Raw genomic sequence first — 19,333 nt, forward strand, 5'->3', positions numbered from 1 at the left:
AAATGGATCAAATATGAAAGCCTTTTGTAGAATGATTTCCTGCATGCTTTCTTTTCAGTGAATGAACAGCTTTTATTTTCCTTATCTTTTGAAAGTTGGTCTATACTGGCACAATTAGATCTACTTATTTTGGTGAACTTTGATTTTCTGGCTGTCTTGGCATTATAACACAGGTCTTCTAGAGAACATGAAAATAACATTTTAAAAAAAATCATTTGCTCAAAAGCAGATTTTCCAAATCACAAACGGGAAACTTGGAACTTGCAAATTGAATATGGCCTTCATCTTAGTTCTGTCTTTGAACAGGTTTCTTTAGATCGGCTTCTATTCTATTAAAATGAGTAAATCAATGCATGTACCCAAGAGTCTGATTTTCTAGTGTTGTGCTTTTGCTTTAGCCATTTCTTCTGAGATGATATTCTTAATGAAGAAGAGAGAAGAACAGGTGCTAGGTACAATGCTGAAGTTCCATGCAGATTGTTTTGGGATAGAATGGAACAGAAGCGCTGGTGCCAGTGTCAGTAATGTGTATATAGCATGTTTTGACCAAGACTTTTATCCTCAGGAAATTTTGATTATTATTGGGAAATTATAATTGGACTTATGCCAATATTGATGAATTTTTTGGGGGAAATATTTTCTGGAGGAACTCCTTAAGCAATATTTTAATATAATTTCCATTTTCTCCATTTTTGTTTTTATTCTACTGCAATTGTTTTTATTGAGAGTTTGTCAATATATATCAGACTGTTAATTTAAAATGGTTGCATTTTGTAGTATGTATCTGTAACTAAAAAAAAGTAAGTTAATTAAATAAAAAATGGATATAAATACACTGGGTAACCGACATAGGATCCAAAAATTGCATGTACTGAGCTGACTAAAGAAATTTAACAGGGATAAAACTTGAGTCTGAAAAATCTTTTGTACAGGTACAGAACAGCATTAAACATGTTTTAAAAAGGGATTTACATGTTTCATTCCAAAGTAACTCCAGTAAATCAAGAGTCCTGTGGCCACCAAGAGACCTTATATAACACCATTCTTCTTTGTTAATAACATAATTGTCTAGAACAATAATAGTTTTCTTCTCTACACTGTATTATTCAGACCGGCTCAGTAATCTCAACTATTATGTTCACGTTCGAGTGCTATTCTGAGAAACATGCACCTACTCATACTGGTGTATATTTTACATGCACATTAACTTAAATTCTTCCTCACAAGAGCTCTAAGAGTTAGGTAATAGTATCTTCATTTTTTGTATGGGGGAAATGAAGTACAGAGAAGTAATGTAATTTTCCCAGGGTGGAATGGTGGAACTGGACTAGAGTATAGGTAACCTGGATCCTGAGTCCATGTTCTTAACCCTGTTTCATATGTATATAAAACCTCACGTGACAGGTCGCAATCAAAATGCAGATAAATGTTAATTTCTCAGTTTTGACAACTCCTGGGCTCAAGCAGTCTTCTTGCCTCAGCCTCCCAAATTGCTGGGATTACAATAGCATGCCCCTATGCCTAACCAACATCCTGCTTTTAATTCCTTTGGAAATATACCCAGAAATGGGATTGTTGGAACATATGATAGTTCTATTTTTAACTTTTTGAGAATCCTTCATACTCCATACCTTCATATTCCATATTTTCCATAGTAGGCACACCATTTGACATTGCCACCAACAATGCACAAGGGTTCCAGTTGAGTCTCGAGTAGCTGGGACTACAGGTTTGTGCCACCATTCCCAGCTAATTTTTGTAGAGATGGGGTCTCAATATGTTGCCCAGGCTGGTCTCAAACTTCTGGCCTCCTCGCTCCTGGGCCTCCTAAATCCCTGGGATTACAGGTGTGAGCCAGTGCACCTGGCTTTACTTTTTGCTTAAAATTTTCTGACTAAATCTCCTTTTTATAGACAGACATACTTTGGTTTATTGTTCTTTGCTTATTATTTATTATTATTTGTTTATTGTGCCTTACAGATATTGCGGGTGGGTTTTTTTTTTTTTTTTTTTAACAAATTGAAGATTTGTGGCAACCCAATGTTGAACAAGTCTGTCAGCTCCATTTTGCCAACAGCTTGGGCTCATTTTGTGTCTCTGTGTCTCATTTTGGTGATTCTCACAAGTTTTCAAGCTTTTCTATTATATGTATTTTGGTGATATGTGATCAGTGATCTTTGATATTACTGTTTTGTTTTGGCATGCCACAAACTACACCCATGAAAGGTGGCAAATTTAATCCATAAATGATTTATGTATTCTGACTGCACCACTGACCACCCATTCCATCATCTCTCTCCCTGTCCTCAGGCCACTCTATTCCTTGAGGCACGCCAGTATTGAAATTAGGTTAGTTGATGACTTTACAATGGCCTTTAAGTGGTCAAGTGAAAGGAAGAGTTGCGTATCTCTCACTTCAAATCAAAATCTAGAAATGATTACGTTTAGTAAGGAAGACATGTCAAAAGCCAAGATAAGCCAAAAGCTGGGCCTCTTGTACCAAACAGCCAAGTTGTGAATGCAAATGATAAGAAAATGAGACAGCATTATTACCAATATGGAGTCTGAGTGGTTTGGATAGATGAAATTAGCCACAACATTTTCTTAAGACAAAGCCTAATCCTCAGCACAAGGCCCTAACTCTCTTCAATTCTGTATAGTCTGAGAAAGTTGCAAAAGAAGTTTGAAGCTGGAGGTTGGTTCATGAGGTTTAAGGAAAGAAGCTGTCTGTATAACATGAAAGTGCAAGGTGAAGCAGCAAGTGCTTATGTAGAAGCTGCTGCAAGTTATGCAGAAGATCTAGCTAAGATGATGAGGGCAGCCACACTACAGTAACAATGTAGACAAAACAGGCTCTGTTGGAAGAAGATGCCATCTAGGATTTTCATAGCTGGAGAGCAGAAATAAATGCTTGGCTTCAAAGAACAGGCTTACTGTCTTTTTAGCAGCTAATGCTGCTGGTGACTTCAAATTAAATCTGTTTCTCATTTACCATTCTGAAAATTCCAGTGCCTTTAAGAATTATGCTAAATCTACTCTGTCTGTGCTCTGTAAATGGAACAACAATGCCTGGATGACAGCACATCTATTTATGGCATGGTTTACTGAATATTTTAAGCCCACCGTTGACAGCTACTGCTCATAAAAATATTCCTCTCAAAATATTACTACTCATTGACAGTGCACCTGATAACATAAGAGCTCTGATGGACATGTATAAGGAGATTAATGTTGTTTTCATGCCTGCTAACACAACATCTATTCTGCAGCCCATGGATCAAGAGTCATTTTGACTTTCAAGTTTTACTATTTAAGAAATACATTTCATAAGCCTATAGCTGCCATAGATAGTGATTCCTCTGACTGAATCTGGTCAAAGTAAATTGAAAGCCTTGTGGAAATAATTCACCATTCTAGATGCCATTATAACATTTATAATTCGTGGGAGGAGGTAAAAATATGAACCTATTAACCAGGAGCTTAGAAGAAGTTGATTCCAACCCTTATGGATGACCTTGAGGGGTTCAAGACTTTAGTGGGGAAAGGAACTGTAGATGTGGTGGAAATAGCAAAATAACTAGTGTTAGAAGTGGAGCCTGAAGATGTGACTGAATTGCTACAATCTCACGATAAAACTTTTAACGGATGAAGCTTTGCTTCTTATGGATAAGCAAAGAAAATGGTTTCTTGAAATGGAATCTACTTTTGGAGAAGATGCCGTGAATTTTGTTGAAATGACAAAGGATTTAGGATATTACATCAATTTAGTTGATAAAGCAGCAGCAGGGTTTGAGAGGGATGATTTCAATTTTTGAGAGAAGTTGTGCTGTGGGTAAAATGCCATCAAACAGCATTGCATGCTATGGATAAATTTTTTGTGAAAGAAAGTGTCAATCGATATGACAAACTTCACTGTTGTCTCATTTTCAATAATTGCCGCAGCCACCACCCTAATCAGTTAGCAGCCGTCAACATCGAAGCAAGACATTCTACCAGCAAAAAGATTACAACTTGCTAAAGCCTCAGATGATTGTTAACATTTTTTAGCAATAAAGCATTTTTAAATTAAAGCATGTACATCTTTTAGACATAATGCTGTTGCACACTTAATAGACTACAGTATAGTGTAAACAAAACTTTTACATGCACTGAGAAACGAAAAAATTTGTGTGACTCACATTATTGCAATATTCACTTTATTGCTGTGGACTGGAACCAAACCTGCAGTATCTCCCAAGTATGACTGTAATTGTTTCCAGATCCTCTACTAGTTTCAAAGAACTCAATCTATCAAAGTGCCTCTTACAGTAGTGTAGTCTCATTTAGGTTCTTATAAGGAATACACACCAATTCTAGCTTCAGTAAGAGAAAAAAATATTGTCAGAATGCCTCAGACATTTGCTGACAGTTGCTACAGTTTATTAGAGGTAGAATCTGGAAAAGAGTATTTTTTCAGGAAAAGTGAGATGAGGATAAAGATTTGTAAATAAAGATGTTTATTGTAGTATTATTTATAATAGTGAGAAACTAGAAAATGTATGTTCAACAACATTAAAGGCCCTTTGTAAAATATTAATAAGCCAGTGTATAAAGTTAGGTTCAGTGTGGTATTCATTCTGTAGGAAAAAATATATATATATATTTATGCAAGAAACCTAGGAATAAATGGACAGTCCAAAATGTTAATAATAATTGTCTCCAGGTGTGGGATTATGGGTGATTTCTTCTTTATATTTTTATGTATTTAAAATTCTTTCTGCACTTAACATTACTTTTATAATTAGTGAAAGTTAATATGATTGGGCTGGGTACGGTGGCTTACACTATAATCCTAGCACTTTGGGAGGCCGAAGTGGGTGGATTGCTTGAGTCCAGAAGTTCAAGACCAACTTGGGCAATGTGGCAAAACCCTGTCTCTACAAAAAATATGAAAATTAGCTGGTTGTGGTGGTCTGCACCTGTAGTCCCAGCTATTTGGAGGCTGAGGTAGGAGGATCGCTTGAGTCTGGGAGGTCAAGGCTGCAGTGAGCCATGATTGTGCCACTGTACTCCAGTCTGGGCAACAGAGTGAGACCCTGTCCAAAAAAAAATTAATATGATAAATATTTCTTGAGCCTAAAATACATTGGGTATGGCTTTCAGAACTGAATAAACAATATAGGGACATGATTAAACATGATAGAATAAGTACATTAATTTATCTCTTTAAAAAGAAGGGAGCAATAAACTTAAAACAATTTCAGTCAGTACCAATGAATTTATTAAAGTAAACATTTTACTCAGTATAGACTATATGCCAGGAATTCAGTATGCCAGGTGCTTGGGGAAACAAGTTGGTTACTGAAAGGAAGTAAGCTTGCTGTCATTTCTTCCAGAAAGTTTTGTATGGTCTTTCTATCATTGAGCTTATTATGATAACATAACTGAAATTATCAGTTCATTTGTTTGTTTCCCCGAATTGATTATGAGTTCCTTTAGGATAGGGACTATGTCTTTTTCATTTGTGTACCTCCAACACCTAGCAATTTGTTTCATTAACCCTGCTTGGGATGTCGTAAGTGAGATGCTTGAGGCGGATTTTGAAGAATGAGTGCCTATGAGAAAAAGTTGGTTTACTCTTAACAAAATCCTTCATTCCCCTATAACAAGAGATAGATAAGTTATTGTAGTGCTGCAATTATTAATTTTAATTGAGAATATTTTTATTTTGTCTTTTTCAAATGGATTTTGGTTTGACCTCGTTTCAGAATACAGTTCTGAGTTGGTCAATAAAGTGAATGTCACTTTCCATTTATATTTTAAACATAAAAATTTGGCCATAAATTGATTGCACTTTAGGTGAGGGGCAAGGGAGAAGTTGCATTCATAGAGATGAGGTTCAGAAGTAATACTGGATGATTTTTAAAGTATATTAACAAAATGAATTTGTTGTGAAGACTTCCTCAAGTTAGGTATACAAAACAAATAATCAGAATATTGTTGCCTTCATTTCATATGAACTAGGACAACATGTAGAATATGCAAGCAACATGAAGATCTTAGAAAACTATAGCAAGAATTAGTTTAGATTTAACATGTACCTTCCATCCCCAATTTACTCACAAATTACATCCCCAAAGTTCAATGGTAAGTTGATTCCTTCTTTGGTGTCACAGGATAATTTGATAACAATAGTGATAGAGATCTGTGGTTTTCAACCCAGGGAACATTTGGCAACATCTGGGGACGTTTTTCATTGTAACATCTTGCTGGTGGTAGAGGGTGCTACTGGAACCTGGGAATTGAGACTAGGAATACTGCTAAACATCCTACAATGCACAAGTCAATCCCCATTCCCCCAAAGAAGTATCTATCTGCAAATGTCAGTAGTGCTGATGTTGGGAAACCCTGCCAAAACAATGGTCAAGTTCCCAGGCCAGCCTCAAAAACTTTAACCAGTAACAGTATTTATAGCCCATAACTGAAACTTAGTGTTAGTGATGCCATTTCATTTGTTACTTAAAATTATTTCGTCTCCATAGAAAAGTTCTTCTTAAATTTCAATTTGGGATTAATTTCCTTATTGGGGCACAAAGGGCAGTTACTCCCATAATGTGGTAGAGACTCTAGATTTCATTGCCTCTGGCTAGTGTTTTTTTAGCTTTTCATATGTATCAGTCAATCTTACAAAATAGTGGCCAGGTGCCGTGGCTCACACCTGTAATCCCAGCACTTTGGGAGGCCAGGGCAGGTGGACCACTTGAGGTCAGGAGTTCAAGATCAGTCTGGCCAACATAGTGAAACCCCGTCTCTACTAAAAATACAAAAATTAGCTGGGCATGGTAGTGGATGCCTGTAATCCCAGCTACTCGGGAGGCTGAGCCAGGAGAATCGCTTGAACTCGGGAGGCGGAGGTTTCAGTGAGCCAAGATCATACAACTGCACTCCAGCCTAGGCAACAGAGCAAGACTCTGCCTCAAAAAAAAAAAAAGGGTTTATAGAATAGAGATTGCCTGTTATTTCAGTACAGTCATCCCTGGGTATTTGCAGGGGATTTGTTCCAGAACCCTCACGGATACTAAAATCCATGGATGCTCAAGTTCCTTATATAAAATGGTACAGTATTTGCATATAGCCTATGCATATTTTCCTATATACTCTAAATAATTTCTTGATTACTTATAATACCTAATACAATGAAAATGGTATGGAAATATTTGTTATACTGTATTTTTAAGATTTGCATTTTTAAATTGTTGCGTTGTTAATTTTATTGTTTTTTCATCCCAAATATTTTCAATTCATGGTTGGGTGTCTCCTTCAGATGCAAAACTCATGGATATGGAGGTCCGACTGTATAATGTTTAGATGGTGCATACTCACATGTTTTTTAAAACTTGAAAATGTTTAATCAGTTTATTAACTTATTTACCAAATATTCATTTAGAAATAAGTAAGAGTAGAATGAGTATTTGTATTTTTTAGTATCCCACAACTGATTAACTTTGATTTTATTAACAGGATCAGGAGAAGGTCTGGGGAAAATAATCCAGAGATTTCCACAGAAGGACTGGGATGATACACCTTTTCCACAGGGAATTGAGTTGGTAAGTGGTTGTTGTATTATTGCATATTTATAATGTTATTTTTCTTTTTTGTCACAGTGGTTTTTACAGTTATGTTACATTTGCTGTTAAATAATTTGATAATTTAATTGTAAGATATTACTGTACTAGAAACAATTATCTTCCCTCCTAGTCCCTGAAGTACAGTCATCTTTGAATATATTAATTCTAGAATGCCTATTTTGCTCTTCTTTTTCTCATTTAAATTTCCAATATTAAAGATGAAATTGAGGGCCAGGCACGGTGGCTCACGCCTGTAATCCTAGCACTTTGGGAGGCCAAGGCGGGCGGATCACGAGGTAAGGAGATCGAGACCATCCTGGCTAACACGGTGAAACCCTGTCTCTACTAAAAATACAAAAAATTAGCCAGGCATGGTGGCAGGTGTCTGTAGTCCCAGCTACTCAGGAGGCTGAGGCAGGAGAATGGCGTGAACCTGGGAGGCGGAGCTTGCAGTGAGCCAAGATCGTGCCACTGCGCTTCAGCCTGGGCGACAGAGCGAGACTCCATCTCAAAAAGGTGAAATTGATGATTTTCATATACTTAAAAGCAGAAAAGTTCCACTGCTTCTTTAGTAAAAGTCTTAGCCTAGTAACTTCAGGGATACACATACATATTTTTTTTTCCTGAAAATGTCCAGGTTATTGTCTTAGTAAAAACAAAACAAAAAAACACAGATAAATAAAAAACCAAAAGTTCGTTTAATGTTATAACCAGTCATGGTTTGAATTTGATCTTAAAATCACAAATTAGATTTCTTCTGTTTTTAGCTACAAGGTCTGAAGGTTATTTTGTAATAGTGCAGTTCAACTCCTTTTGTTGTTGTTGTTACCCATTTTAAAGGAATTTATTGGTTGAACATAATTTATGCTGCCCAAGATACTCTATCTGGTGGTGGATCCATGGTGGTTAAATGAGGGACTAGAAAGGTGATTACTAAAGTACTTTGTAATATGTCTATGAAGTTTGGTTCTCCAAATTTACTGGGGGTGTGTGTGTGTACTTATTTATATTGTGTTTATGGATATGCACACACATAAACACATAGAAGCAGTGTCTTCAAAGCAGTCCTGTTGAGAGGACATTTGGTATAATATGATACTTAAGAGTACAGGCTCTGGAGCAGAGTGCCTAGGTTAAAATCTCAGCTGCATGGTATGACTTTTGACAAGTTGCTCAACTACTTTGAGCCAGCAGAATACTTATCTATAAAATGAGGATAATGATTATATTAATCTCATAGGTTGTTGTAAAGATAAAGTAGAAAAAATACACATAAAATGCTTAGAACAATGTCTTCCATACATGAGTTGTCCGGTTGTTTAGTTAGTATTGTTGTTGTTTGTTCAACATATCTCAGCACCTTACCCACAGGAACAATTGTTCATTGTCTTGTTGGCATGGATCAGAAATATCTATTAGACATTTTGTATTGGAAATTGTAAATTTTCTCATCCTAGCTAATAACTGTCCAGTTTTGCTTCACTGAAAATTAAGGACACATTGCTGAGTGCTTAGTTTTGATTGTTATAACTCAGCCATGTAAAGAAAGCTGAGGGTTCTGTAGGCCTACAGAGGGGGTAAATCTTGAATTTTGGCATTAAAAATGAGGAAGGAATGTGAGGATCCAAGGAAAATGGCTTTTTGGAGAGCCCTTTGCATTCCTTTCTGTTTTTCCCCATATGCCTGCAAATACCAGTAATTGACCTTACGGTGTGAATAAGCAGGCACTTGTTCTATACAAGCTTTTAAACCCTGTTTCAATGTCCCTTTTAGTGTGATTGAGGGGAAATTTTTGGTGCTAGGGACCTGTTAGAACTTTTTGTGGGTTCCTACCTCCATTCACATCAAAGTGTGGAGAGATATAAACTATACTAATTTAACAGTATGAGCAGTGACTCACCTTCATAAGTTTCAAGAACAACAGACATCATAGAGGGAGAGAGAAATCATGGATTGGCATAGCTATTTAGCCAGAACAGAGAAAGGATAGTGTTGTTTTGAAAACCAAGAGAATAGATACCTATGATACCTCTCTTGTTTCTCTAGTAGCGAGGGAGAGAAACATACTGATTTTACTACTTAGTAAATGGATATTTTCTCTTTGTATGACAGACACTGCCATGTTCAAGTGCTATAAATGTCTCTCCAATAAGTGGAGTCATGTGCTGCTAGAATAGTGAAATGGAGGTGCTTAAGAGATAGACAGAACTTTTCCTCCCTAAGATTTTCCTAGATGACTTCTTGGCATATTCTTAGCGTAGCATTTCGAGATTTGTTGGGCTAGATTAATATTTAAAGAGTAATCTGTTGGATTACGTCAGAAATTTTCTTTTTCCTTTTCCTTTTTCCATAATGGATCGCAATTTCAATTCTTTAATGTCTATGGTGTTGTCAAGTACAAAATAAATTTATCTTACATCTATCAAAGTCCATTTTAAAAACAGAATAAATCACTATTAATTTTTTATTGTCTAGTCTTTATTGCCTTATTTTTGCATATCTTTAGAGAGTGTGAATATTCTGTATATGAACAGCAATAACTTGAATAATTGTGATGCCTTATGTGATCTAACCCTGCGGCTTCCAGACCAAAGATAGACATAATAAAATTTTAGTCTAATTGAAGGTGATCTGGCTTAGTCCTTAAGTGGTTTGTTGTTTCCAGTGTAGTCGTGACCCTTTTCTGATGATTTATGGGAAAAGTTCTTACCCCTTCCACAATGGTGGAACAACATTAGCATATAACATTCATGTTAATATCTAACAGTTTTATAGGATTAATAGATTGTGGTGAACTCACATACATAATGGTGGTAGTATATTAATTCACAAATAAGTAAACAGAGGCTTAGGAAGTTTAAATAACTTTACTGAGATCTGACAGCTAGGATACAGCAGAGCTAGGATTCAAACCCTGATCTTTTGACTCTTAGTGTCAGCCAAGATCTGAGAGATTTCTGGGAGTGACACTTTTAGCTATGGTTTGCATTTTAGTGTAAATGGTTAGTCTTTTAGTGTAAATGTAGAATTCTGTGATTTGGAAGAACTAAGGTTGAGAAATGTTAAGAGAAGGCTGTGTTATTGAATAGGGACGAACTTTATTATTTATTTTATCTGAGAACACACATGGGTTCAGAATATAATATTATATTCAAATTACTTTCTATTGCCACTTCTCCTTCCCAGGGAACATATAATTGATGTATTTAAGTTCTAAATGAAAAATAGATATGTTCAGCCTTACAAATGGTGGAAAAGGATTTTAGGCATTCATTCACTAATTAATCAAATTCCAAATTTAATTTAGAGGATGCTGAATTTCTTTTTCCATTTTTACATAAAGAAATTGCCTTCTATTTTTCTGTTGAAAAATGGTAAACTTTAATTCGGATGGATTTTAAAAATAAAAATATGAAAGTAAGCTAAACCAAACATAATGACTGCTTTTCCAATTCTGGGATATTTTTATCTTTCTCTTGTGCTTTTTAGGCATACATGAAAACCACAGACAGTCATATAAATAAAGTTGCAGTTAATTTTAGTGACAGCATTTCAAAGAAAATTAAATTGTTTTTCAGAGGCATTCTATGGTTAACAATCTATTCCTGATTATAGGAACAATATTTTTATTGACTAGATCAGAGACATCTAAACAGCTTAAAGAATTAAAGCAAAATAGTATTGTTTTGACCTTAGCTCTTTTTTTTTTTTTTTTTTTTTAGATGGAGTTTCACTCTTGTTGCCCAGGCTGGAGTGCAATGGCACAATCTTGGCTCACTGCAGCCTCCACCTCCCAGGTTCAAGCAGTTCTCCTGCCTCAGCCTCCTAAGTAGCTAGGATTACAGGCATGTGCCACCACACCCGGCTAATTTTGTATTTTTAGTAGAGACAGGGTTTCACCATGTTGGTCAGGCTGGTCTCGAACTCCTGACCTCAGGTGATCCCTCTGCCTTGGCCTCCCAAAGTGCAGGGATTACAGATGTGAGCTACCACACCCAGCTGACCTTAGCTCCTTTTTAAGATGCCCTGCCTTAGGAGTGAATTTTTTTATATCGTTATTCAGAAAATATGCCACAATCTCAATAAGGCATGCCTGTACTAAGGTTTTTGTTAGACGTACCTGATTTTTTTAGAAGACTAAAGTACTGTGATAAATAAATTTTGTGGCTTGAAAAAGAGAAGCGTTCAGTTAGAATTTCTAACTTTAATGTTCTTAAGAAATTAGTTCTGTTATTTAAATTATACACTAGCGATTTGACTACCTGCCCTATGAATTCAGTCTTCTGTAAATGTAGATTGAGGAGAAGAGAGGAAAAAGAGCTTGTATTCCACATTGTGCAGGTGTAACATAGGAAAAGTAGCTTTAATATGGGATGTTATTTGCGGGCAGAGAGGTGAATATAAGTACCATGTAATGCTTTAATTCTTTAAGCTGTTTAGAATGCAATACATACAATAAATGGGTAGCAATCATCCATCTGACACAGATGTAAATACTGTTTGGTTGGAAGAGACTTTTCCTTTTTGTAGAAGAATATGCTTGAAAGGAGAATGAGATGACAGAATCAGCGTTCACAAACATTTTAAAAGGCAGGAGTTATGGGATGTTTAAGAAAATGAAATATAATAAGTAAAAATTTAAGTTCTTGCATGTGAGTATATAAAGCTAGATTTATAAGTAATTATTTAGAATAAAGATAGGCAGATACTATCCAGCTAGAGAGGTTTGGGAAATAGAAGAAGACAGATTTTAAAAAGTTTACAAAAGGTATGTATGGTAGATACTGTAGATAGAATCTAAAGCCTCTATACTGAGGTAGGGTGCGAGGTAAAATACACAGTTTTAAAGATGGTCCAAAGCTTGGTATAAATGGTGTGTGGAAGGACTCTTGATTTGGCATAGAGTTGAGGCTGAAAACTTAAGAATACTGCTATGAAGTATGAAGACATGGCTTTTAAAACATACTAAGAACTATAAAAAGGATTTTAAAAGTTATGTTCACAACAAAGCAAGTGGATATAAATGGGGTTTAAGCTAGAAAATGGTCGTTTGAGCTCGTATTTTTGGTACCCATTCCCAGACTGTTGTCTCTTTGAAGTAATAAAACCACAGGGCAGGGAACCTGATGAAGTCTGGAAGGTGCATGTGAGGTAGTAGATTATTTTATCATCTCTGAGGAAGAGATTAGTTAATCTTGGTGTTATGATTCTAATACACTCCTCCATACTCACTACAATGGTTTGTTTATACTGTACTAGAACTAGTGTCTCTCAATTCTGCTTATTTTGCCAGTGCATTGATACCCTCAGTTATGCTAGAAAATCTTTCCCCTACAGTCACATACTTCACTACTGCTCTCAGAACCACTTTAGACAAAGTTTTCTTGTCATGCTAGGGTTCTGCTCTACCTGGTGCTTTAAGACCAGAGAGAACTTCCTGAGGAAGATGTAGAGCTACATAGGCCTGACCCACTACATCTGTGTATTGTTTGCAGGCAGCCTGGACTTCATTACATGGTATCATACTGCTACTCATCTCTCATGTGCTTGTCTGTCATATCACCCTTATGGCTTATTCTGTACTTCTTAAGTTCCAGTTCCTTTTTGCTACTATTCTATTTCTATTAATCCTATTTCCATTGTATCTATAATTTTAGCAAAAAAAAAATTTCTTGACTTTATGTTTTAGCTACTATCCTATTTCTTCTTTATTGTAAAATGTTTTCAGTGAGTCTTCATTTGCTGTCCCAATTTCTCTAAGAGACTAATGTGGTTCAGTAGAAAGAATACGGGATTTGAAATTTAAAAGCCTTGAGCGAAGTTAATTTACTCTCTCTGATAATAATATTTTTCCTACAGGGATGTTATTAGATGATCATCTGTTAATATTTTAATATTTGTAATGTTACAATTTCTTGTTATTTATTCTCATTTCATACCTCTATCTCACGCACATTTCAGGGATTTATTCTGAAGTATAGTTTATGTCCTCTCTGTTCTGAAATCACAAAGTTGAAGTTAATTTTTGCTGAGTTGGTTAAGGTAATGCTAGCTTTTGTAATAGATATACCTGGAAATCTTAGTAACTTAACGTAATAGAAGTTTCTTTTTTTCCTTATTTACATAAAGGCTAATTAGTGGCAGTAGGGTAGATGGGAGTGGGGTTTGCCATTTTCAAAATGTGGTCTTGTAACCAAAAAGCAAGTTAGATGCCCACTGAATATAGAGTTCAATTAATGAGAGTGATGTCTGATTAAAAAAAAAAAAAGTGAGTTTATTCCAAATCTAGCTTGGGGGAAGAGGCACAAAGCGTTCTTCCTTTAAATGTCCCACTTCACCTTTGGAGCAGAAAGCAGGCATTTTTATAAGGCAGGGGAGGAGATGAGCAAAGGCAGGGGTCTCCCAGCTACCAGGCAGTTATCTACTAGGCAGTTGGGTTGGCATCTTCCTGGGAAAAGTTGTAAAAGGTGCCAAGTGGACATGCTTTCAGCAAGCCCTCCTAGTAGGTGTAAGTTCTGAGGTGGGTGGAGAGGGGAGGCAGAGAGAGAGAGAGAGAGAGGAGAGAAAAAGGGAAGAGAGAAGAGAGAGAGGAGAGAGAGGAAAAAGAGAATAATTAAATCACCTCCAGAAAAATGGGGGTACTTGGTTACAGTCCTCAGGGTCTTCTTGGGCAGCAGTAGTTGGTCGGCAGACTAGTAAGAGAAAGCATGAAGGATAGTAAAAGTTAGTTTTATGGGATATGTCTGGAGGCAGTATATATTATCCATATTCTATTAATCAGAAGTCAGTCACAAAGCCAGTTAGCTGTAATAGGAGGTTGGTAAATAAAGCCTAGATGTGTGCTTAGGAGAAAAAGGAAACAGATTTACTGAACAAATAGCTTTCCTCTGCCATAGTGTTCATGCTGAATCCAAAGATTGTTTCCCTTATCTTAATTTTCCTTGACCATTTTATTTTTTGACCTCATTAATTTAGTCTTTGTGGTATAATGAAAAAATAAATGTTTGGTCTTTGTCCCCAGTTTCTGGCACAGAGCTCCTGAAACCTTTGTAATTTACTGTGTTTTATATGCCAGTGAGATGGCTCTTGGGTTGAGAGGCCCTAAATAGTTTCAGGATGGGGGCTGGTCACCAGACGAAGCAACTATGCATTTAGTGGGTTGGAACTTTCACCCCCAGTGGGGAGAGAGACGGGCTGGAGATTGAGTTTAGTCACCAATGGCAATGATTTAACCAGTTATGCCTACTTAGTGAAACCTCCATTAAAACCCCTAGGTAACAGGGCTCAGAGAGCTTTTGGGTTGATGAACACATTTTTTTTTTTAAGTGACAGGATCTTACATACTCTGTCACCCAGGCTGGAGTGCAGTGGTGTGATCTTAGTTCATTGTAACCACTAACTCCTGGACTCAAGCGATCTCCTGCCTCAGCCTCCAGAATAGCTAGGACTACAGGTGTATGCCACCATGCCTAGCTATTTTCTTATTTTTCAGAGACAGAGTCTGTCTTGCCCAGGCTGGTCTCAAACTCCTGGCCTCAAGTAATCCTCTCACCTCGCCCTCCCAAAGCACTGAGATTACAAGCATGAGCCACTGTGCTTGCCCGATGAACACACTAATGTCTTGTGAAAGCGGTACACCTGAGAGAGGGCATGGTCCCTGCCATACCTCACTCTGTATATCTCTTCCACTGGTCTCTTTCTTAGTTGTATCCTTTATAATAAAGTGGTAAATATAAATATCTTTTTCTAACACTAAATTTCTAATATGAGGTAAGTTCTGGGTAACAAATAGCCTGGAAGGTTAAATCACAGCTAGTTCTTGCCTAATTTCGCTTTCAGCAATTTATCTTATCCTTAATCTGAAACTAGGGTAACTGTGTCTTATTCAAACCAGAATGTTTTTGAGAGTGAAAAGGAGTGAATCAAAAATATGCATAAACGATCTATCTAGAACCAACTGATTTGTATGGTTACTTATATACATGTGTATGTATGAATTACCTGTATGCAAAAGATTGGAAACTATCTAAATGACCATTAGTAGGGGACTCGTTGAATTAGCGGTACCACAGCCACTCATCAGAACATAGTACAGCTGTTAAAAAGTATGAGATAAGGAGATCTACAAGCACATGAAAAGATGCTAACATCACCAATTATTAAGGAAATGCATATTAAAACCACCATAAGATACCATTGTATGCCCATTATTATTGCTATTAAAAAAAAAAAAAAGCCAAGCACAGTGGCTCACATTTGCAGTCCCAGCAACTGGGGAGGCTGAGTGGAAGGGTCACCTGAGCCCAGTGGTTGGAGGCAGCAGTGAGCTATGATTACACCACTGCAACTCCAGCTTGGGTGATAGATGAGATTCCAACTCTAAAAAAAAGCCCCAAAACAAAACAAAAATCCCAGAAAATAACAAATGTTAGCAAGATTAGGGAAAACTGGAACTCTTGTGCACTGTTGGTGGGAATGTAAAATGGGGCAGCCACTTGGAAAATGGTATGGAGAGTCTTCAAAAAAAATTGAAAATAAAATTACCATATGACCTAGCAATTTCACTTCTGGATATATACCTAAAAGAACTGAAAGCTGAGATTCAAACAGATATTCATACACATGTCTATAGTAGCATTGTTCACAATAGTCAAATGGTGGAAGCAACCTGAATGTCCATAGACAGATGAATAGACAAGTGAGATGTGTGATACACGTGCGCGCGCACACACACACCCCAGAATGTTATTCAGCCTTAAAAAGGAAGAAAATTCTGACACATGTTACAACATGTGCCAACATTTGTTGTGTTGTGCAAGGTTCAACCTGAAGGATGAACCTTGGGGACATTATGTTAAGGGAAATAAGCCAATCACAAAAAAACACAAATACTAGGAGATCGAGACCATCCTGGCTAATACGGTGAAACCCCGTCTCCACTAAAAATACAAAAAATTAGCCGGGCGTGGTGGTGGGCGCCTGTCATCCTAGCTACTTGGGAGACTGAGGCAGGAGAATGGTGTGAGCCCAGGAGGCGGAGCTTGCAGTGAGCGGAGATCACACCACTGCACTCCAGCCTGGGCGACAGAGTGAGACTCTGTCTCAAACAACAACAACAACCAAAAAAAAAAAAAAAACCAAACAAAAAAAAACCAAATACTGTGTGATTTCACTTATATCAGAGACATAGAGTAATCAAATTCATGCAGACAGGAAGTAGAATGGTGGTTGCCAGGGGCTGGGGAAAGGGAGGAATGGCAAGTTGTTTAGTGTGTATAGATTTTGAATTTTGCAAGATGGAAAGAGTTTTGGAGTTTAGTTGCACAACAGTGTGGATGTACTTAACACTATCTGAACTGTCCACTTAAAATTGTTAAGATGATAAATTTTGTGTTATATATATTTTACTATAGTTAACTTTTTAAAACAGTATGAAATAAAGCTTTATGTACTGAAATGAATAAATCTCTAAGGCATATTTTATAGCAAGTAGCCAAAACCTATCTGGGGAAAAAAAGAACAAAGCTTGGAAGACTTATACTACCTGGTTTCAAGACATCCCATAAGGCTCAATAATCAAGACAGTATGGTATTGGCTTAAGGAATAGACATGTAGGTCCATGGTACAGTCTAGAAGCAAACTCACATATATATCATAAATGTATTTCTTTTTTCTGAAATGTTCCACTTTATTGAAAGAAAAGCATGTGTTATCTTTTTTGCCTTTTCCTTTTATTTTTAGTTGATACGTAATAATTCTACATGTTTATGGGAAACAGGGTGATATTTCAGTACATGTATGCAATGTATAATGGTCAAATCAAAGTAATTAGTATATCCATCACCTCAAATACCTATCATTTCTCTGTGTTATGAACATTCAGAATCTTCTAACTTTTTGAAAATATACACTAAATTATTGTTAACCGTATTCACCTTACGGTGCTACAGAACACTAAAACATTTTTCCCGTTTAGCTATGACTCTGTGTCTGTTAACCAGTCTCTTCCTTTCCTCCCCTCCCCACATCCTTCCCAGCCACTAATAACCACAGTTCTACTCTCTGCTTCTATGAGCTCAAATTTTTGGTTTTTTTGTGTGTTTTTAGCTTCTACATATGGATGAGAACACACAGTAGTTATCATTCTGTGCCTGACTTCATGAATTGGTTTTTTGACAGAGTTACTAATGTAATTCATTTGTGGAAAAGATAAGCCCAAATGGTGCTGGAACAACTGGATATCCATTTAGGAAAAAAATGAGCCTTGACCCTTAAACCATACACAAAAAGTAACTTGAAATGGATCATAGTCTAAATGTAAAAGCTAACAGTATAAAGTTTTTAAAAGAAAACTTAGGATTTTGAGACGTTTAGTTAAGCCAAGATTTTTTAGAGAGAATGTCAAAACCGTGACTGATTAAAGTTTCTCTGGATTTCCTGAAAAACGTTGAAAAATAGTATATAACCATGCAGAAAAGGTGGATAATACAATAGCAATAAGCCCCATTTTTTTAAGAAGTTTCCCTTGGATCTACAGAATCTTTGGATGCTACGTGGGCCTTCTAGTTTTTACTATTTACCATTGGAAAGGAGGAAGACGCTGAAAGAAATGAGAGGATGTGGGACACTTTAAGCAGCACTTTCACTTAGAAAGGGAGAGCAAAGTTTACACAGGTGTTATTTTTGCCAGATGCCAGGTTTTCTTCTTCAAGCCAGAATTTTGGGTATATTAAAAAATGTGGGGTGATGATCACCCTGGGCAACATGGTGAAACCCTGTCTCCACAAAGCATAGAAAAACTGGCCAGGCACAGTGGCTCATGCCTGTAATCCCAGCACTTTGGGAGGCCGAGGTGAGCGGATCACGAGGTCAAGAGATCAAGACCATCCTGGCCAACATGGTGAAACCCTGTCTCTACTAAAAATACAAAAATTAGCTGGGCGTGGTGGCGCGTGCTATAGTCCCAGCTACTCTGGAGGCTGAGGCGGGAGAATCACTTGAACCCAGGACACGGAGGTTGCAGTGAGATGAGACATCGCCACTGCACTCCAGCCTGGCGACAGAGCAAGACTCCATCTCAAAAACAACAACAACAACAAACAAACAATAACAACAACAGCAACAAAAAGACATAGAAAAATTAGCTGGACATGGTGGTGCTTGCCTGTAGTTCCAGCTACTTGGGAGGCTGAGGTGGGAGGGTCGCTTGAGCCCAAGAGGCAGAGATTGCAGTGAGCCGAGATTGCACCACCACATTGCAGCCTGGGTGACAGAGTAAGACCCTGTCTTAAAATAAACAGACAAAAAAAAAGTCGGGTGAATTTGACAATAAGACTTCTTTCTTGAAGTTTTGATTGCCATAAATGGTAGCCAACTTGAGATATTAAAATCATTATGTGAAAGACTTTGTGATATGCAGGAAAGAATACTGAACTCAAGGATTTTATGTATCTGTATGTTTATATTTATGTATATATAGAGGTGTATATTTACATATAAATACATAATTTGCTTATAATGGACAACAGCAATTTGAAAGAACACCATCTCTCTAGGTCATTCCTGTAGGTCATCTCTCTAGGTCTACTTTCAAAGGTATATAAGGAATGAATTTTTATATTACCTACCTCCCCATTTTGATCTCATAATGCTTTTTGTCGAATTATACATCTATACATCCATACATCCTAATTACTGTATGAAATATGTTTACATATTTTTGCTT

At 36.8% G+C, this 19,333-nt stretch overlaps 1 protein-coding gene across 6 annotated transcripts in view; it reads left to right on the top strand.

Moving 5' to 3' along the window:
• Positions 1-19,333, top strand: part of SBF2 (SET binding factor 2) — a 546,228-nt gene that overhangs the window by 101,680 nt on the left and 425,215 nt on the right. For all 6 annotated transcript variants that reach the window (XM_055282428.2, XM_055282429.2, XM_055282430.2 and 3 more), the window contains exon 2: positions 7,501-7,586. In XM_055282428.2, coding sequence (XP_055138403.1) covers positions 7,501-7,586 — 86 coding nt within the window. The remainder of the gene's footprint in view (positions 1-7,500; positions 7,587-19,333) is intronic.

This window comes from Symphalangus syndactylus, chromosome 6 (genome assembly GCF_028878055.3).
Source record: "Symphalangus syndactylus isolate Jambi chromosome 6, NHGRI_mSymSyn1-v2.1_pri, whole genome shotgun sequence".
Taxonomy (NCBI): Eukaryota; Metazoa; Chordata; class Mammalia; order Primates; family Hylobatidae; genus Symphalangus; species Symphalangus syndactylus.